We start from the raw sequence: 19,733 nt of genomic DNA on the forward strand, positions 1-19,733 counted from the left end.
ATGGAAGGAGCGACCCGGCTCTGCCGCTCGCGACTTCCTTACATCTACAACACCCATCGCATTTCCAAGCAATTCTTATCTGACCTTCCTATTTTGTAAGTCACAATGATTTTGTTTTGGTTCTATGCAATTGTGAATCAGTTACTTAAATTCGGTTGCCTTCGCCTCAGTATAAGCCAAACATGATGAATTCCGTTCTATGTCAATCATCAGCACCAACCATTTAGACGCTGCCATATTTGACGGCACAGTTCCTAAGCACCATCGCATGAATGATTCCTGAATGGAATACATCACGAAATATGTACCAACGTTCAAGCATTTATTATGATTATCACGTGATAAGTCACGTCTATGGAACCGGTCTGAGGTTGCGACTTATAAGCGTTCTAAAGTTCTGATAAGGCCCCACTTAAAATTATCTCAGGCAAAAAAAAGTTCAATAGGGCGGCTTTGTTCGAATTTCTCGACCCTCTTTGTACTCGGCCTCTGTCAACATACTTATCAACACCGACCGGGACAACCAGGGACCTCGCTCTCTGATCCGCACAGTCACCATGGGGCTCGCAGGAGTAAAGAAGTGGGTTGTATGGGTACTATTGATTAATCTTTGCCCCAACATGACTGACATTTTCTCTTATCTTTGCAGCAAACGCAAGATTGGCGACGATCCGAACAACACGAAATGGGCTCGCAACACCCAAAACTATGGCCATAAGATCCTGCGTTCGCATGGATGGGAGCCGGGCCAATACCTCGGCCAGAAGGATGCCGCGCATACCATGTCGTACACTGCTGCCAGCTCATCGCACATCCGGGCCATTCTGCGTGAAGACAACTTGGGCATCGGCGCATCCGGCCCTGGTGCGAACACGGCCAACGAATGTACGGGTCTCGACATCTTCAAAGACCTCCTGGGGCGACTCAACGGAAAATCAGAGGCTGCGATTGAACAGCAGCGCCAGGCGCGCGAGAACGTCAAGATGACGCTCTACATTGAGCGCCGGTTTGGCCCGATGCGGTTCGTGCGCGGCGGCTTTTTGATCGGTGACGACGAAACATCCGAAAACAAAAAAGAGCCAGCAGCTGCGACAGAAGAGGCCGCTGCCACGTCCGAAGCAACTCCTTCCTCGTCCGAATCCGAGGCTGATACCGATGATTCCAAGGAGGCGCGGAGAAAGGCAAAGACGGGGCGCAAAGAGGAGAAGAAGGAAAAGTCACGAAAATGGAAAGTGACCAGCAATTCTGATGAGGCCGACAGAAGCGATCAGACACTTAAGGCAGACGACAGTGACCGGAAGGACAAGAAACGGAGGCGGAGCAAGGATGACGTCGATGAGGACGAGAAAGCCGCGAAGACGAAGAAGACCAAGAAGGAGAAGAAAGAAAAGAAGGCGAAAAAGGAGAAAAAGGAGAAGAAAGAGAAGAAGGTAAAGAAGGATAAGAGTGATACGAAGGAGAAGAAGGAAAAGAAGGGGAGGCGCGGCGAGGAGTGTGGTGATTCAACCCCGGCTACGACGGAGACGGGCGAGGAGATGGACACCGACACTGCCACGCCGTCTGAGTCGGAGAAAACGGCTGGCGGTGTGCCATCAACATTTACGGTGTCTAGCCGTAACCTTGCACGGAGGCGGTACATCAACCAGAAGCGGGCAGCCGTGGCAGACCCCCAAGCACTGAAGCAGGTAAGCAAACCATTACACCATGCTCTATGGACAGGGATCCGAGGACAGGAAACTAACGTGTCTCTAGATTTTTATGATAAAAGCATAAACGGATACAAGCGATAGGAAAACGGCGTTTACTGGCATATCTTTTCTTTCATTTTTCTCTGGCAATTTAGCATGGCTTCTTTTGGTTTAATTTTTGGACGGTATATTGCAAAGTTTTAGCACCTGCCAATGGCGCATGTATTGCCGGCATATCACTGACATGGCATTGGATCAAACACTAGATGGACCTCCTCTACCTCACCTCATGATGTGAACATTTCACTTGCCAGAAGACTGTCGAGCCCCTGTAAGAGCTCTTGCATGGTTTTTTCGTGGTCTAGCACACTCGCCTCCAAGTACTTTTCCTGGCCTTTTTGAAGGGCCTCGGACTCGCACCACAGTTCGGATCCAGACTCTGCTTTTGTATCCGTTTCAGGCATAACGGTCTGCTCTTCCGGCTTACTGTCGTCGTTGCTATCGTCGCCATCGTTATCGTCGTCATCGTCATCAACGTTATCCTTGTAGGAGCCTAGGCCATTGTTCGTCCACGATCTCTCATTCCTAGATAGCCTCTTGAGGAGGGCAAACGTTCGAGGCAGAGAAGGCTGCCATCGTTTCTTCACGTGGGCAGTCACACCACCTCCTAGGGTGACTTTCTGCCAACCGATCCGGCCTAGATCAGAAAACATGGCATAATCCGCAACGATGTCGTCGATGACCGTCCTTCCCTGGGGCCGATCGTCTGATGGTGGCAGGGACAGTGGCCGCTCCCATTCGTTTCGAAAGTGCGCCCGGAACGCTTCGTTAATGGCGAGAAACGACAAAGCAGCCGCAACAAAGCGAACGAGGACTAAGCGGAGGTTATACAGGTGGCCTGCGCGGACTGTCAGAGGCTGCTCGTAGACAATTGTCAGCGAGCGGAGTAGCGGGTCAGCCAGGCGTAGGATGGCGTAGTCCATCTGGCCTGAGCTTCGAACAGCCAATCCCAAAGGCGACTCCGACCGGCTGGGTATGGAAGCGGACATGCGGTTATCTCCATCTGACTCGTCCATCGACGTTGAGCCCGGAAGAACCGCATTGGACCACTTTATAATGTGCTTTTTGGCGTACTGCATCATTCCCCGGTGACCGACTGACGCACCAGCCACGTACATGGCCGTGTTGGTAAGGAGACTATCCGCATAGAGTGGTTGGCGGGGATCGTATTCGGCGCCGGGGTATTCAAAAAAGTACATGAATCGAAGAACGTTGGCTAGCTGGCCCGCACAATGATTGTGCAGCTCTATCACGCTCACCGAGCCGTCGTCCAGCTCCGAAACGGGAAGAAAAGCTGAGAAGTAATGGCACTTTCGCAGGATATATTTGTGGAGGTACCACTCGACTGAGTTGCAGACAATCTTGACGTTCCAGCCCTCGGTTGTGTAATGACGTCTTGACGTTTTATCAGTCCGCGCGACTTTCCCAGGGGTGACCGCGAGACGAAATTGTACTTACCGGTGATTCAACTTTTCGTTGCGTCGCATTTCATGGTACGCGAGTTGAGTGCCTGCTTGTGTCCTTTCGTCGTCAGCGGACCGCTTTCGACTTTGATCGTTATTGGCGAGCACTCCTTCAGTTGACTCAAACTCTGAATCCACAGCTTGCGCGTCAGGTTGTTGTTGGACTGGCTGAGGTTGCCGCAATGGAGAAATATTCGGGTTCGGTGTCCATTCATCGTTGGCCTTGTCAACCTTGATCGGGTCGCTCGTGACACTCGTTACAGCATCACCATCGCCTTGTGCCTCCCGCCAAGTGTTGGATTTTCGGCCTCGTCCTCGTGAGTTCCAAAAGTTGCGACCGGAAGGTCCTTTTCTCGAGCCTCTGCTTGTAATTTCCTGCATTTCCCATATCGGTGAGAGCCGTCGTCGCTATGCCGACTTGTAGCTGCCACTTTTGTGCATCGTGCGTTTGTAAAGGCTTGAAGTGAAGGGCAAAGCGGGCCATCTATTTTTCGTGTCTGAATGTGTCTGGTAGTTCACTTGTTGGCTTTTTCGGTCCAGTGTTCTCTGATTTCACTTTCCTCTGACTCTCCTTTCACAACCAGACCTGCAGTAAAAACGGAGGCAGTGGATGGATGGATGACCGACCCCGTTTGTTGTTGCAGCTCACCCACAGGGCGTGTTGCTCTGAGAGGCATGCATTCTTATCCGAGTAGTCGACATATTCACAGTTGTTGAGAGACGGTGATTGTAGTGGCTGTTTGTTTCGTTTTACTGGCTGGAGGATGTGGCAACCCACGTATATGTGTATTCACGTATCAAACAGCGACGTCAGTCAACGTCAGTCAACAACAGCGGCATGTTGAAGTACACTGACCTGAAATGACATGTATAGTATCATCAAAATAGCTGGCATCTATAGATGGCACTCTTGTGCCATTGTGAAGATTGATGTACTCGGCCGAATCTAGAGATGACACAATGTGACGTCTGCAGTCGCAACAGCCTTCTCTGTATCGCAGTTGCCTCACCAGGCATACAGAGCTCCTTCCTTTTACAATTGTTAAAATTTACTTGCTACCAAGGGAAACTGCGATGGTGTAACGAGGTATATTTGCTCCTGCCTATTATTGTCATGACCCACGTGCTTGCCTCACCTTCCAGGAGTGACCGATACAAGACACAATATGAATGGGGCCATCACAGCGCCCTTTTTATTACGTCTAGATAAGACAGTACAGGCAATTGGAAAATTCAATAGGACAGTTAGGTTTTTACTTGTTGGACAAGGCGTCGCACATGCGGTCATCAATTACCACGCTCTGGGCCTCTGTGTACGACACCAAGCCCTCTTATAGTGGCGACGATAGCGACCGGGCGAATAAAAGAGGCAGTAACTAAGGGCTGTTTTTCTCTTCTTTCTTGATGCCGACTGCGACCTGGTTAGTCAGCGGCTGCCCTGGTCGTGAGGTTGTACAGGAAACTGCCAAATCGGGTAATTACCTAAGACACGATACGCGTGACGACGGCGAGGGAACAACGTACGTACTCGAAATACCTCGTACGACTAGCGAAAACTAGTAGATAGCCCATCAACAACGCCTAAAATAGGCCACACAGTATACTCATCCCAAGTATCAATGTACACGTATCGATGAGCGAGACGAGCGGCCAGCAACCATCCACAGGCCCGGTTACACATTACTATTGGCCTACAGCCATTCGCACACAGAAATGAGCCTTCAAAAAGCGGTAAAAGATGTGGACGTGCTGCTTTCTGCTGGATGCTATTTTCTGTGTCTTAAGTGGCAGTGTCTTGTACGATAACGCACATAACGGTGTTCTGGTATGCAGTTTTCGCAGGCTTCTCGTCTTCACAGTCTTTATTTTCATCCATCGGGCACTGTTGCTCTTCCTCCTCGGCATCCACGGCAATATCGACATCAACGTTACAAGATAACCAGAAAAATCTCAAGTTCGCCGTCCATCCAATATATCCACCCTCGAACAATCAATGGACAAAGTCACGGCATGCCCCGAAATGGGCTCAAACACGGCATCGTCGGACGATTCAGAAAACAGATATGCGAAGGACACATCGGTCATAGAAACACGAGCCCGATCTCAAGACTGCAGTGCTACTGGAGTGCCATCGACTGCAAGCGAAGCGAAGCAGTTTCGAGAGGTGGGAGTCAATACCACATGCGAGGCCGCGATGCTGCCGTCGGCGGCCGACCCACCGACGGAAGACGAGAACAAACGCTGGTCATGGCGAGTTTACTGCAGCCCCGAGGTCATCCGGGTTTTCGTACTTGTCACTGTTGTCCTTGTCATGACCGGCTGGTGGATTGCTGGCCTGATTCTCCACCGCCACGATCTCGGATGGGTGGTCCCATTCTTGGTGTGGCTTGCAATCGTCTCACGAATAGTTGCCTTGTATCATGGGACAGGTCGACGCGTGTCAGCGATGTTCCAGTATATGGGATCAAAGTTATCCGCATGCCAATCTGTTGTACACAAAGCCGAGCCGGAACGCATCCGGCAATTCTCACACAATACCCGAACGTCCCACTTGCCATTGCAACGGGGGCCATTGTTATTCTCGGCACCTATGTGCCAGCCGCATCGGACAACAATACGCGTGCTGACAGGACCATTAGCTTATTGGGAATGATTGTGTTCCTCGGTGCATTCTATGTCACATCGCGGAACCGTGGAGAGATCAACTACCTCGCCGTATTTGGTGGCGTAGCAGCGCAGTTTATCCTTGGTCTACTGGTTTTAAAGACAAAGGCCGGGTACGATGTCTTTGACTTTATTGGAGAGATGGCCAAGAAGCTGCTGGGATACTCGGCAGAAGGTACCGTCTTCTTGACAAGCAAGTCGGTCTTGTCGGCGGGCTGCTTCTTGGTCGCCGTCGCGCCCGCAGTCATCTTCTTCGTGGCCTTTGTACAGCTCCTGCAGTACTGGGGCTGGATTGGTTGGCTGGTCGGTCATTTTGCCACGGTATTTACCTACCTGCTTGGCATCTCGGGAGTAGAGGCTGTCGTGGCAGCCGCTTCGCCATTTATCGGCCAAGGCGAGTCTGCCGTCCTGATCCGCCAATTTATGCCGCGCCTGACGGACGCCGAGCTCCACCAGATCATGACCTCTGGATTCGCCACAATTGCCGGCAGCGTCATGTCAGCCTACATGCAGATGGGCATCAGTCCTGTGGCAATTGTGTCGTCCTGCGTCATGAGCATCCCTGCATCGATTGCACTGTCAAAGCTACGCTATCCGGAGACGGAAGAGCCTGTCACACGGGGACAGGCACCGTCGCGAAATGAGGCCCACGACGAACAAGTACAGGTCAATATGGAGGAAGGACACCCAGAGTTCCGTCAACGGGAGGGCTCTTATGCAGGGGAGCAGGTTGTCGAGGAAGAGCGGACCTACAATTCACTGCATGCTGTCGGCCGTGGCTCTTGGCTGGGACTCAAAATCGCGGGCATGATCGTTGCCAGTGTGCTCTGCATTATGGCACTGATCGGTCTTGCCGATGGTCTGCTCGGCTGGTGGGGAAGCTACGTCAACGTTCCACAGCTGAGCATCCAGCTCATCTTGGGCTATGTGCTGTATCCTGTGGCATTCCTGCTCGGTGTTGACCGCAACAATGATGGCGGCAGCGACCTGCGCAAAGTCGCCGAGTTGCTGGGCATCAAGATTGTGGCCAACGAGTTTGTCGCCTACGGCGACCTGACGTCGGACCCGCAGTACAGCACGCTGTCGTTGCGGTCGCGCATCATCGCCATGTATGCGCTGTGTGGCTTTGGCAACTTCAGCGCTGTGGGCATCCAGATTGGTGCCTTGACGCAGCTTGCGCCGAGTCGATCTGGCGATGTGGCACGTGTAGCCCTATCTGCGCTTATCACGGGCATCGTCGCCACCCTGACCAGTGCCAACATTGCGGGCATGCTCATGGATGGCAGGGGTGTGTGATAACCGGAGCTTCGATATGTGAGATGAGGGATAAAGAACATATATAAAATCGCGAGACAAGCGTTATCTTTCGGTCTTCTCTAAACCGAAGGTTATCATTCTTTGTTGAGTAGTCATATGAGCAAACAATCCAGACAGTAGACCTTGTGCGGGAGCAGATACTGGCCAAAACGAAAGTTAAAAAGACCATACGATTGGCCATTGCGCAATGTCGATCAGAACCATGGGCTGTCTTCTGATTAACGGCTTTGATACGAATCTCGTTGGATAAGGCACTCTCTTGATAGCGCAGATATGAAGAATTGCTGCTGTGGGAACAAGGTTGGGTTATCTATGATGCCCCTTCAAGTCGTGGCTTGTCATGCTTGCCCGCAGATTAGAAAACCGACTGGTCGATCACAAAGGCATACGGAGAACGTAGAAACCGTGAGCTTCTACCTCATCCATCACTTGAGTTTATCTCTGCGATGAAGATCTTGGCCTTCTAATGGCCCGCCATGGCAATGACACCATGGCGTGCCCACCCCGGTGTCGATAAGTTTTAGAGTATAACGACTCTTGGACTAAACATAAAACGATGTACTCGTGATCCACAAGGACCGAAGAGTGGGCTTAAACTGAGTGGATCTGGGCAATCTGGGGTAAGTCCCTGGAGCTAGGCCTTCGACGTGCGGACGTGGAGGCGAATTCCGGCCGTTAAAGCCCATGAAAAGTCGGACTTTCTTCTGCGATGCCCCAAGTCAGCGCCCTGGCCACATGCCGTCTTTGGTGGTGCCAGTGGACGACGGCGTTCAAGCTGGTATTTCTTTTGGATACTTTTTTGGGGGAATGCTGTTGGGGGTCACAAAACGGGACCATCCAAAGCCGGCAGCGCAAACTTTCGAAACTGCGGGGGAGCAGGCACTTTGCTTCGTATTTACTCACTTTCTCCTCTTTGTACCCTGGTCTTATCCCTGGGCAAGAAAGCTCGGCGCACGGCACATAATTTATCGACCATCTAGTCCGAACAGGTTCAAAGACACATGTTGCGATGGGTGTTGGCGCTAGTTTTCTTAAGTGTCTGGGGAAGGTGGCCAGGAAGTTGAAAGTCAACTAAGTCTCGAGCTCAGTCCGTCTCTCGTTGCTCAAGTAAGACGATGACTAGATAAAGATACCGTTTCCTACCCTCACACACTGGGTTACGTGGGGAGGGGAAAAGACTATTGAGGGAGAGGGGATACTGCAAGAATGAGTTGTCAACAACCCATCTTCAAAGTAGACTTCCCCAGATGTGTCGCTTCTGCGTTGCTTGTATCCCCCCTCCATCGCCAATACACCATCTGTGCATGTTAATTCGCGTCTCTAGTGTATATGGCAGGAAGGTATTGACAACAAAAGCGGTTGAGCAATATATAGGCTTTTGGGCCAAGATCCGCTCCCTTTGGGATCTGAGAAAGGCTGGGGATAAAAGGCACTTCTTATCTCGCCAATCTCCGTCCTTAGCGGGCAGCGGGCACGCAATGAGGATTATCCGCGTCGCATTGCATGCTCTGGTCATGGAACAGGCCATCTGGTCGTATCTTCGTGGCTGCCACAGCTCACAACGGTGTTTCTGTCTAGTCGAAACAATGAGTGCGCGGTCAGCATGCAGCAAGTGCAGGGAAGCTGCATTTAAGCTGCATTCGAGTTGCATTACAACTGCAGGCCAGTCGCATGCTTCAGCACTCTTCTGGATGGTTGGGTGTATATTGACGAGATGGCAAGAGATGGCCAGCCAATGGCAATGAGGACATCAATGAAGTACCACAGAGTTAACGGCACGCGGTGTGCTTGTAATGGAGGGTGAAAAGAGGAGAAGAGGAAGAGGGCACGCGTGAAAAGGGGCATCAAAGCGACATCAAAGGAAATGAAAGGAGCCGAGGACGAAGGACCAAATGAAGCGAAAACGTTGCGTCGAAACCCGCTGTTGGGTACGGAGCAAATCGAGGACTCTCCAGTGCGCATTTCCTATGGTGCGTTGACGATGCAGACGGAGGGGATGGCGAGAGCGAGGTCCGACCAGGGTAGCGATACATTTTGAAACGGCATTTCATGGTTTGACCTCGTCGGATGCTGATGAGCGTGCTGAGATCAAAGGCAGGAGCATCTAGGAGAGTACAACGCTCCTACCCTGTACAAAAACCCCGACGGCTACATCGCAATCATGTCGTTCACAGGGAAAGAGCGAACACGACTGATGCAAAACAATGAAAAACAGAGTTGGAATATGCGTAGTGAGACAGGGAAGGTGCAGCCAAGCTCTACATGCAAACCAAGGCCCACGATAAAAGAAACCTCCCGCTCTGCCGCTGGTTGAACCAGGCAGGCCTGGCCAGGCCAGGCCCATGTCAATCAGCAATATTTACCCCGCAAACCGCCTAACTGGTTGATCGCGTCGAGGTGGAGACTTACTGGGCTTGCTGGGCATGTGCAATTCTGCAACCCTGTCGCCGGTGACGTCGGCAAGCCCATGCTAGCGCCGTTTCCTGTCGAGACAGCGACAAAATGGGGAAAGAACCAATGTGGCGAAGTTTTGTCCTTGTGTCTTTCTCGCGGTTCTTCCACCCAGTCAAGACCTTGCGAGCTTGCCTCTTGCCTACTTGCCTCCTCTTTGGCTTTCGCGCCGCGCTTTCCCCTTTGAACCTTGTGGAAATGGCCCCCGTCCCCGACACGGAACAGCAACCCCCACCCACCATCAGCGCCGCGCACCTCCCTCTGTGGCCTTGCCCTGGAAGGAGCAGCACCCGCAATAGCCCCCCAGTGAAGCTTCGAGCATGCTTGACCAGGATGTACCGGTCTCTTCTCCTACTGGCTCTTGTCAAGTCTGTCCTTTCTTTTTCTCGTCCTGTTGGTTTCTTTCATTTGTTTCCTGCGATGCACTGGTGTCTGACACTAATACAAATGGTGCTACTGAGTTCTAGGGAAAGGGGAGGCCATATGCTGGAGAGCCACGTTCATTCGCTCCTTCCACCATCGTCGATGCCAGTGGAATCTCGAGCGAGTATTTTAGCTAGCGCCAGAGTTTGCTGGGGATTGTCCCCCAAAATCACCACCGACACAGGGTTGTGAATGTATCCCGAGTCCTTTTGCCAGGTGGCGACCTTCGCACCCTGTCTGGAGTCCGCAGCTGTCCCACGGCCGCATCCAACATCCGCAAGTAGCACAGTCGGCGTGATACAGCAGGCGATTCCCCGCCGTAGAGATACTAGTAAGATACGGGATTCGTACTACGGGTCGCCGTTTCCTTCCTCAGATGGCCCGATGGCGAGTCTTCTTTGTGGACATCGACCTCGCTCTTTCCTTTTATCGCTTGCCTTCAAAGACCCTTCGTTCTTTCCTGTACCGGCTCTGCGGCTGTTGACCGTTTTGCAATAGCACGTAGTTGCATTCTTGGCCTGACCTGATCCCCAGGCTACCAGCTCTTTCCCCTGAGGCCCCTGTTTCGCCACCGCATCTGACAAAAAACGACGTCACTGCCCTCAAATCAACCGTACAATTGCTTCATATCACCAGAAACACATTCATCTCCTCAAAACACAAACGCTGCGCATAGTGTCACACTGTACTCCGTACCGTCTCTCCGATAGCACCGGCCCCCAAATTATCCTTGTGGACTTGGACTCCAATTGCCTGATCTTATGCAGCGCTAGCACCCCACAGAATAGACCAGCTCAGCGTACATACGAATGAACAGCATTTCATTACAAGGGCCTTTCCCTTGGATCGGCAACACTAAATTAGTCCCAGAAACGACCTCACCAGCTCACCTCCTCGCGTCCCCTCTCTGCCCTCTTCTCTTTGGCCTTCTGGCCCTGTCATTGCAAACGCAGTGGCAAGACGAAGAGAGAACCAGCTCTCCTTTCACTCCCCGCTTCCTTGTCCTCCCTGTCTTCCAAATCCGTTTACTTTCTGACACCCTGTGCTGGCTGTTTCGCTGGCCTGACCCAGGAACCTGGCCTATTATATATCCTCCTTTGTCGCCGCCCTCTGCCATCCCTTGCCTCATTTCTGTCACACCCTGATCGCTTCTACTCTCTTCCTGTCACAAAACACAGATAAGAACACATACCACTTTCAGGCCATTCAACCCTCAGCTTCCGGTGTCTCTGTCTCGCAGCCTGGGCAAAGAAATCTCCCATTTCGATCCGGCTGCAGACTCGTTCTGCAGGCCACCGTCTCAAGAGTTTCGAAACCCAAGCAGCATCATACATCATTCCCGTGCATAGCCAGCTTCCGCCTCGAACTACTTTTTTTGCACCACTCCGACCGAGATAGCTCACGAGCCACGCCCTCTTCGTTTTTGTTTGCTCTCGAACCCGTCACAGCACCCCTGTTGCTCAACCATCTACGACATTTCGGCCCTCAGTTTCCGACACATCTCCATCTCGATCTTTCGTTTCCTATAGTCCCGGTTTTCCCTTGGCGCTGTTTATATCGGGGGCCTCTTTCTGCCCTGCTTTTCCTTTCACAATGGCCTCAAATAACGACACCAACTACCCACCAAACTCGACCGACAACACGTCTCGTAACCGACGTAGCTCCGTCACCTCGGCGGCCCTCTCCAGCATCTTTCGCAGCAACTCGACCTCGAGCGCCAACAATGGCACCCCTGCCTTCCCAGGCCCCGTTGCCTCGGCTGCCCTTGACCAGACACGGCGGCGGCGCCTCTCTGTGTCCACAACGGCCGCCCTTGGCCTATCCGGCGCTACAGCAGGCAGCGGTAGCGTCAGTGCGGGCCCCAACGGCGGGATTGGTGCGTCATCGTTTGCTGCGCGCCGGGCAAGCATGTCCACCAACTCGTCGACATCGGACACGGCCTTTGACGAGAACGCCATTGAAGACGACGACGCGCCTCCGGGTAGCGGGTCGCGCAACTCGCCCAATTCACCCTTTGCACGCCGCATGAGTTTTGGTGCCCAGGCCATGCGTAACCTCCGTGGCCCCGGTGGTACCAGTCCGGGCGGCGCCTCCTCTAACGGTAGGCTGCGCTCCAACTTTTCCAGCACCGCTACTACTGCTGCATCTGGTGGAGGGAGGCAATCACAGCAGCAGCAGCAGCAGCAGCAATCCTCTGCCTCTGGTTCGCTCTCGCCTGGTTCTTCCTCACCTCGCTCCCCTTCATTGTCCTCTTCTTATGTCTCACCCCGTCCTCCCATTACGATACCAACACAACGGAATGCATCCCGAGGGGCTTCTTTTTCCTATACGGCGGCGAGCCAAGCAAGTTCCCATGCACCAGTACTCAGTCCTAGAACTGCTTCTGACAAAATGTTTTTTCCCGCTGCTCGTGCAGACCAAGGATACAACTGGCCTGAGCAGCTTAGGTCTCGTGCCGAGAGCAGTGTGGCGTCCGGCGCCCGGCCCTCGTTCTCCTTTGCCTCGGGAATGGGCAATTCCCCGCCGCGCGGAAGCGGCTTTGGCTCTATGTCGAGCTATGGCCCAGGTGGCAGCTCTGGTCTTCCGGGTGGTATCAGCGGAGGTGTCGGCAGCGGCGGCGGTGTCGGCCTGCGCCACGACCGTGCCAAGTCTGTATCGGACATACCCACGCCGGCACCCGCACAGCGTCCTGCTCCGCAGCAACCCCGCCAGGCTCGGCCGAAGCCAGATCACTTCCAAGAGAGAATCCTCAAGGGTGACTTCTATATGGATTAGACAAGGGAGCAGCGATCTCTATCCCTCTCTTTCACGACTCTTTTTACCTGTTTTTGTTTTTATTGTTACGACTAACTGCATCACAACCGAACGAGAAATCCAACGCCGACTGAGCGGCAGCGCGGGATATATGACTTATATGGCGCCTGAGTTTTTACTCCTATTATTTTCGACTTTGTTTCATTTTTTCCTGTCGAATTTTCGGGCTCAACCCAAATTTCAAGTTATGCGAGAACGGATTTTTTGGGCGTTTATAACTCACCAGGCGTTTAGTCAAGCTTACACGCTCCTCAAGGAACATTCAAGAGTTGTGTAGCTGGCGCGGCGACGAGGACATGGGATGCAACGCATCAAACGAAACGATGAGAAATGTGTGGACCACATAGGATGATTTTTATTTCGTTGCACGGCGTTTATTTTTTTTTTTTTTTTTCGTTGTTTCTCTGCTTTTCACTTCTGCAACCTGTCTCATTTTAAATGAACTCTTATATTTGGTCCTGGGCAAAGTAGCCCTGGCAGGAAACCATGTGTCGTTTTCTTCATTGTTTCTTATCGCGGAATGTCTCGAGGTGCCTTCTTGTTGACTTTTTATTTCTTTTTTTGGCTTGTTTCAAACTTTCATTCTATTTTTCTGGGGCACGACTTCTCCGCCGTGTATTCAACTTTGACGCAAATTGTTATGTATCGTTTTCCTGGGTTGTCCCCCGCTGTGGCGTTCGAGCTGGAAAGAAAATGCCAAAAATAGCAGACGGAAAACGAGGTGCTCGGTTTTGCATTTTTTTTCTTGCCTTTTATGTCATTTGATTTCCCTTGTTTCAAGAGATGGAATGGACGGCAGCGGCACCAAATTGGAACCATGTACAGGATGGAAGACTAGGGTTTATGCACCGAAGGCTCATTGTATGATAACAAATGGACCAAGTGAGGCTTGTCCCTATTAATAGCTTTGTTGACCTTTTGGCACAGTATTTTCTACAACGTATAAAACTGTGACAACATGATGTCACTGGACCGTTCGATGTAGAGTTGTGAAGCCTGTCATTAGATATCGACCCAAGCAGTCCGCTAATGTCGTAAATAAGCCAATAATACAATAAACACCAGGGTATTGTGTCAAAACAAATAAAATCAAAAACCCAGCAAATAGCGTCATAAAAAGGGCGTATGCAGAAGCCAACATTCGGCTTATCCGGGACTAAAATTGAAAGGCTTCGCCGCCACCAAACCACGGGTCGGCCAGAATGTAGTTGAGGCCATCACTCAAGTTCATGTTGTCGGCGCCGTCGGACAGGCCCACGAGCGTCAGGTCCACGGCGTACTCGAAGTTGTCACCCAGATTGAGGTCCGGGTACTGGGCCATGTAGTCGGCCGTGGACGGCGGTGGCGGCATGAGTGAGGACACTTGTTGTTGCTGCTGCTGTGGATCGGACGTCTGGCCGCTGTTGCCAGTACCGGCGCCGGTGGTAGCAGCGTTGCCGTTGTGGGCGCCATTGCTGAGACTGCTATAGAATGGCGGCCAGGGCGGGATGGTGTTGACGGCGGCAGCGGGGCCAGCACCTTGCTGTTGCTGCTGCGACATGCCTGACGCAGCTGCTGTTGTCGCTGCATTGGCGGCGTAGTCGTTGGCGGCAATCTCGGAAAGTAGCTGGAGTGGCGTGTTCGCCGAAGAGTACATGCCCGATGGGGCCTGCATCTGGTGCTGGGTCTGCGGTTGCGGCTGCGGTTGTTGCTGGACCTGGCTGCTGTTATTGTTATTGTTGATACCGATGTTGTTCGCATTGGGGGTGGTGCCCGACGTCACTGACGGGGAAGGCGTGGCTGTTGCCGATGATGTGGAGGCTGCTCGAAGGTGGTTTCCATTGGAGGTACCCGTGCTGCTGTTCGTGTTATTATTAATGGTCGACAAGAACGCCGACGAGGGCATATAGGATTGCGACGCAGAACCGCCTGGCGTCCCGGCCGCAGCGGGTGAAGCAACATGGTCTTGCTGCGGCTGCGGTGGCGGTTGAGACTGCTCCTGGTCCGCTGCGCCTTGGCTGCTCGAGGACTCGCCGTTCTCCTGCTGGCCGGCGCCGCCTTCACGAGCCTCAAAGGGATTGTGGGCCTGCTGCTTGAGGAACCACGACCGGATCATAGCCAGAACAATCATAAACTTGCCCGCTGGCCGCGACCGGTTGCCGGCGGCTGTCGCGCGGAACTTGTCAAGCAAAGCATTGAGGTGCTGCTCGACCTTCATGTGCTCCTTGTTGATCACCTTGCCGAGCTCCGAGTTGGGGGAGGATGCAAAGAGATAGAGCTTGATCATGACGACGGTGGCGTAGGCCACGCGCACAAAATTGAAGATGGGGATGCACCGCAGGGACTGGATGTCCATGCCAAGAAAAGCGTCAAAGATGCCGTCAATAGCAAGGAGACATGCCGTCAGCGCACGGATGTGCGCAGGCGTCAGCGTTGCATCGCCAATGAGCGCCTCTTTCGTCGACTCGGCCGTGTACGGCGTCTTGAAGTCGTCGTTGCCGTTCTCGGTCTGAAGTGCAATTTCATGCATGTAGAGGCTCAGCACCTCAAAACTCAGTCGCAGGGAGGCTAGAGTCAAACGTTAGCAGTGGGCATTACAGACAGACCACAAAGAATATGAGCGCAGTGAATTCGCTCGACGTACGTTGTAGCAGGTTGCGCGGGATGGTCGATTTGTACCGCTCCAGCTCGCGCTCAAAGCCACGCAAGGCGTACTGTGTTCGTGGATCCGCAATATTGATCACGGTGGCCGGGTCGTCCATGGAAAACTGCTGTCCTACCTCTTCGGCCATGCGGTGTGTCCAGACGAGGTGGCACAGGTACTTGTCCGACGGGGCGGCGTCGGGCGACGACTCGAGCACTTCGACGCACTCGGTCATAAACGAGGTCCAGCGGACCAGGTTTGGTCGGTGCAGAGCCATGGCCGTGTTGGATGTCATAAAGTAGCACGCCAGCCACGTCCGCCGGCCTTCGATGCTGCACGGGTCGGGCAGCGGGTACTTTTTGAACGGGTGGTCGCGCCAGCCACCAAAAGGAGGGCCAATACGTGGACCTGGCGCGGAACGAAAGCCGTTGCGAAGTATGCTCGCGCTGGCGAACCCCGAGCCAGGGCCGCCACCCACGACGCCGCCCCCCGCGCCACGCCCGCCACCAGCACTGCCTGGCCCGTTTCCCGGTCGCCGCTTGCCGAGGCCAATTTCGATGGCCATGACGGCGGCAGTGTGGACCAGCTGGTAGAACTTGAGCTCTTCAAAGTGTTCAGGGGGCCAGTACCAGATGACGGCCACCTGCAGCGCCTGTACGAGTTCCAGGCTCTTCTCGCCCACGACGAAAACCTTCTCGGCAAAGATCTGCATCAGCTCCTTGACAATGGCGCGCTGGATGTCCGACATCTCGGTTGTCGACGCGGCCATGATGGATAGGAACAGGACGGGCTTTGTTTTGCGAATGTCGGCGGCGGTCGTGCCGGGCGGAAATACAACGGCTGGCATATGACGTGCCATCTGATCGGTATACCGCTGGAACAGCTCCACCGCCTTTTCCATCGTCAGCAGGCCGCGGTCGATGATGTCCGCGTACTCGGTGCCAAACCGGGATGTGCCGCCCACGCCACCAGCCGGGCTGCGTGCCATGCCATATGCTGGCGAGGTCTGTGGCTGTGGCGGCGGGTGTCGAGGTTCCTGCACGTTATGCCGTTGGGATGGCGGCGCATGCTGGGATGCGTGGCCGTGCGGCGGGTTGTGGCCGAGGCTGTGGTGGGTGTGGTAGCTCTGGTAGGGATTCTCGCGCATCGACGGCGACTCATCGCTGGCGGTTGATCCTGCTCGAGAGCCCGAGCCGCCCCGCGAACCCGGGCCATTGCCGCCGGCACCAACAACACCAGTCGCCTCGCGGATCTCGGAGAACTTGCGCTTCTGCCCGGCCATCACCATGGGAGGTGGTCCGTTGGAGAACGGACTCCGTCCCACTGTGCTCGTCGAATAGGGGCTGTGGGGTGGTGCTGGCCCTGACAGCCCATGTATAGGTGGCAGGTCGCGGCCGCTGACACCTCCGATCGATGTCGTCGACGTGCTTCGTGGGCCGACTGGCGGTAGTTGTGGAGGGTCCAGGTGCGGTGGCCATTCGCGCAGGATGCCGTTGCCACCGCTGGTGCTGATCGACATCCGGCCGTTGCCGCTGTTGCCGCCATCGTCACGGCCAGATCCAGAGGTGCCGGTCCCGGCCGGTCCAGGACCTGTCTGCCTTGTCATCTGCAGACTGGCGGTCAACGCGTCAATCTTCTTCTCCAGCTCTGCAACACGGCTGTCTGTCTTCTTTTGTCGTCGACGTGTCGGTTGCGTTACAATGCATTGGCGACCCGCCTTCGCGCACCGGCGACACGGTGTCTCGGGCGGAGCGTTCGGGTCCATATCGCAGCGGACCTTGAGGCCGCGGCAAGCTTCACAGGCACGGGGTTTCTTGGCATCGGCTGCATTGCCGCCGCCAGCACCGCCGGCACTAGTACCAGCAGCATGGCTTTGGCTCTGCTGTGCATTACCAGGGCGGGAGACGGCGGGCAAGTGCGAGGTCCCTCTGGCAGCCTGTGTACCACCGCTGCCGTTGGCATTGCGGTCCCCTTCTGCCTGCGCATCGGCATCTTCGTCGCCGTCGCCTTCGCCATCACCATCCTCTCCGTCCTCATCGGAGGGCGACAGGCTTGGTGAATCGGTTGTCGCGGGAGAGTAGCCCTCGGCCGGATTCGGATACGAGGGTTGCTGCAGTCGTGACGCCGTGCTTGGCGCCGCTGCCGCTGCCGATGAATCCATCGAAGACAAAGGAGGGAGGATTGAGGTGGAGGTTGAGGAGGGGCTGGCTTGGCTGTTGTTGTTGCCTGTTGTTGGCGAGGTTGTTGATGCACCCGGCGCCTGTGGCCGGAGACTGCCCAGGGCGGAGGCGGCGCCACCCACCATACGGGATCAAAAGCAGGAGGGGGGGAGGGAAGATGCGGAAGAGAGTCGAGAGAGCTAGTCGAATACGACGAGTCCTGTCGCCGCGGGAAGTTCGTTAATCAAAAGCAAGATGTCGAAAACAGACGAGGTGTTCGTCGGCAAAAATGGGTAAAGCGAGGACCGCCCTGGACGAGCAACGGCTGCCCACTACCAAGCAACGCGAAGATCGGAAAGAGGCCCAGTGAACTGGTCGCCTCGTGGCAGCCTGAGCAGCGAGGACGGTATGTACGCAAGTCGCCCCGACACACAAATTAAGCTCAAATTGGGTCGAATTAAGGGGTTCCCAGCCGCGGGCAGACGCGCATGCGCAAAACAAAATGTGTCGTCAAGGGATGCTGTCACACGTGCCTTGCTGCGTAATGTCGTCGGGTTCAGAGGTAGGTCATCATAAAGGTGTGGTGTCAGTAACGTTTGTGTGAGGTTCAAAGTGGGTTGGAATCGTGTAGCATAATCTCCCTCGACTTGCGATGGTGTTTTGGCGGAGGTGACAGCGTCCGAAGTGCCGATGTATTATGCGGGTGGAGAGATGGGTCAGCGTGGAGGACTACGGAAGGTAACGCTGGGCGCACTTTCCAAATTGTCCCCTGTTGTGTGTATTACAGAGGGAAGGACCTTTTTTTGCGCGAGGAACATAGGACGGAGAAAGAGCGACCAGGAATGCCAAATTGGCCGGCGGCGCTGGGCCAAAATGTACAAGTATCTTACGAATGGAAAGGGCGGACCCAGAAGAGAAGTCCAGGAAGGACCTAGGCCCAGAAGAGGACTAGCTGACTTTTCGGGCAATGTGCAAGTCCACTAAGAGTCAGGTTTACAGCGAACAGTCTTGCCATGTGATCGTGATTGGTTATTTTTTGCAAGTGGAACAGGGCAGTGTCTGCCTGTTAGGCCTGAACGGAACTTTCCAGCATGGCAGCTACATCCGTAGGCAAGAGCCGGCAAGAATGAAAACGGATAAGGCCAAGCGCGCTTTCCCTGGAATGCCTCCAACGGAGAACAAGGTCATGTGAGAAACAGTCATTAATACGACTTATGGAAAGTGCCACTCTTTGACCACGAGGTACGACGGGCAGAGTATTCGTAATGTACGACGCTCCATCCATAAGGGCACAGAGTACAGAATACTCTAATGGCTCTCGCTTTCACGCCCTAGGGTGCTCCATTATCCTCACTCACGGCCATCGATTCTAGGATACTTGAGTTTCTTCTCAAATTCGGGTCAATCATCTGTCAATCATCTTTTGTTGGTTATATGCATCTGCTTCAAAGGCGCCATGCCACCTCATCGTGTCCAATCTGTATGGGCGACTTCGAAATACAAAACAAAGAGATAAAGAAATCGCAAACACATCTTCTGCCACCCAAATGTGAACTCGGTCGTTCCGTTTAACGCCATGCTGAAAAAGATGGGTGATGCTGCCCGTCCACCTGGCCGCGCCATGCCGAACTCTCTCGCCCACTCGTCATATTAGATAATATACACTTTGATACGAGTTGCAAAAACGTGACTCTTTTCCGCAACTGAATGGCGTAGGAGTACAAAATCAATCCGGTATAGAGCCCCAAAAGAAATAGAAGAAACACAAAAATGAGAACGTAAAATGCAACACGACAAAAAAGAGAGAATAAAAAATAAAAAACAGAAAAAGCAAACATGCGCCGGGCCGCCCAGGGGTATCCCGGCAGCAAAACAGTTAGGGCAGGCCCGGCGATTCATGCACACATGCACACACTCCCATACCCACGCTTGGTATCATTGCATTGGTGGGGTGGAGTAGGCTCGGTAGGTGCAAATGGCTGGCATTTGTGCAACACAATGAAGTATCAGGTTTGGCTTGTCAAAAGCGAGGGGTCGTGTAGCTGGGTCGCAATGCCGAAGGCCAGTATCT

General features: G+C 53.7%; 5 protein-coding genes across 5 annotated transcripts; 3 read left to right on the forward strand and 2 right to left on the reverse strand.

Annotated features, from left to right (window-relative positions):
* Window positions 1–557: 557 nt before the first annotated feature.
* On the forward strand, window positions 558–1,773 carry SPSK_05348 (Pin2-interacting protein X1; the record flags this gene model as incomplete). Its single annotated transcript, XM_016732097.1, has 2 exons — window positions 558–1,685; window positions 1,753–1,773. 2 exons carry the CDS (start codon window positions 558–560, stop codon window positions 1,771–1,773), a joined length of 1,149 nt encoding a protein of 382 aa, XP_016583304.1.
* A 202-nt stretch (window positions 1,774–1,975) lies between these two features.
* On the reverse strand, window positions 1,976–3,592 carry SPSK_05195 (uncharacterized protein; the record flags this gene model as incomplete). The annotated part of the gene is made up of 2 exons (XM_016731945.1): window positions 1,976–3,143; window positions 3,207–3,592. The coding sequence occupies 2 exons, from the start codon at window positions 3,590–3,592 to the stop codon at window positions 1,976–1,978; spliced, it is 1,554 nt and encodes a 517-aa protein (XP_016583305.1).
* A 1,639-nt stretch (window positions 3,593–5,231) lies between these two features.
* On the forward strand, window positions 5,232–7,171 carry SPSK_05100 (concentrative nucleoside transporter, CNT family; the record flags this gene model as incomplete). Its single annotated transcript, XM_016731851.1, has 2 exons — window positions 5,232–5,665; window positions 5,713–7,171. The coding sequence occupies 2 exons, from the start codon at window positions 5,232–5,234 to the stop codon at window positions 7,169–7,171; spliced, it is 1,893 nt and encodes a 630-aa protein (XP_016583306.1).
* A 4,488-nt stretch (window positions 7,172–11,659) lies between these two features.
* SPSK_05362 (uncharacterized protein) lies at window positions 11,660–12,841 on the forward strand (the record flags this gene model as incomplete). Its single annotated transcript, XM_016732111.1, has 1 exon — window positions 11,660–12,841. The coding sequence occupies one exon, from the start codon at window positions 11,660–11,662 to the stop codon at window positions 12,839–12,841; it is 1,182 nt and encodes a 393-aa protein (XP_016583307.1).
* A 1,195-nt stretch (window positions 12,842–14,036) lies between these two features.
* Window positions 14,037–17,808, reverse strand: SPSK_04837 (c6 zinc finger domain containing protein; the record flags this gene model as incomplete). The annotated part of the gene is made up of 2 exons (XM_016731599.1): window positions 14,037–15,427; window positions 15,504–17,808. The coding sequence occupies 2 exons, from the start codon at window positions 17,806–17,808 to the stop codon at window positions 14,037–14,039; spliced, it is 3,696 nt and encodes a 1,231-aa protein (XP_016583308.1).
* Window positions 17,809–19,733: the final 1,925 nt, after the last annotated feature.

This window comes from Sporothrix schenckii, assembly GCF_000961545.1.
Source record: "Sporothrix schenckii 1099-18 chromosome Unknown Cont49, whole genome shotgun sequence".
Lineage (NCBI taxonomy): Eukaryota > Fungi > Ascomycota > Sordariomycetes > Ophiostomatales > Ophiostomataceae > Sporothrix > Sporothrix schenckii.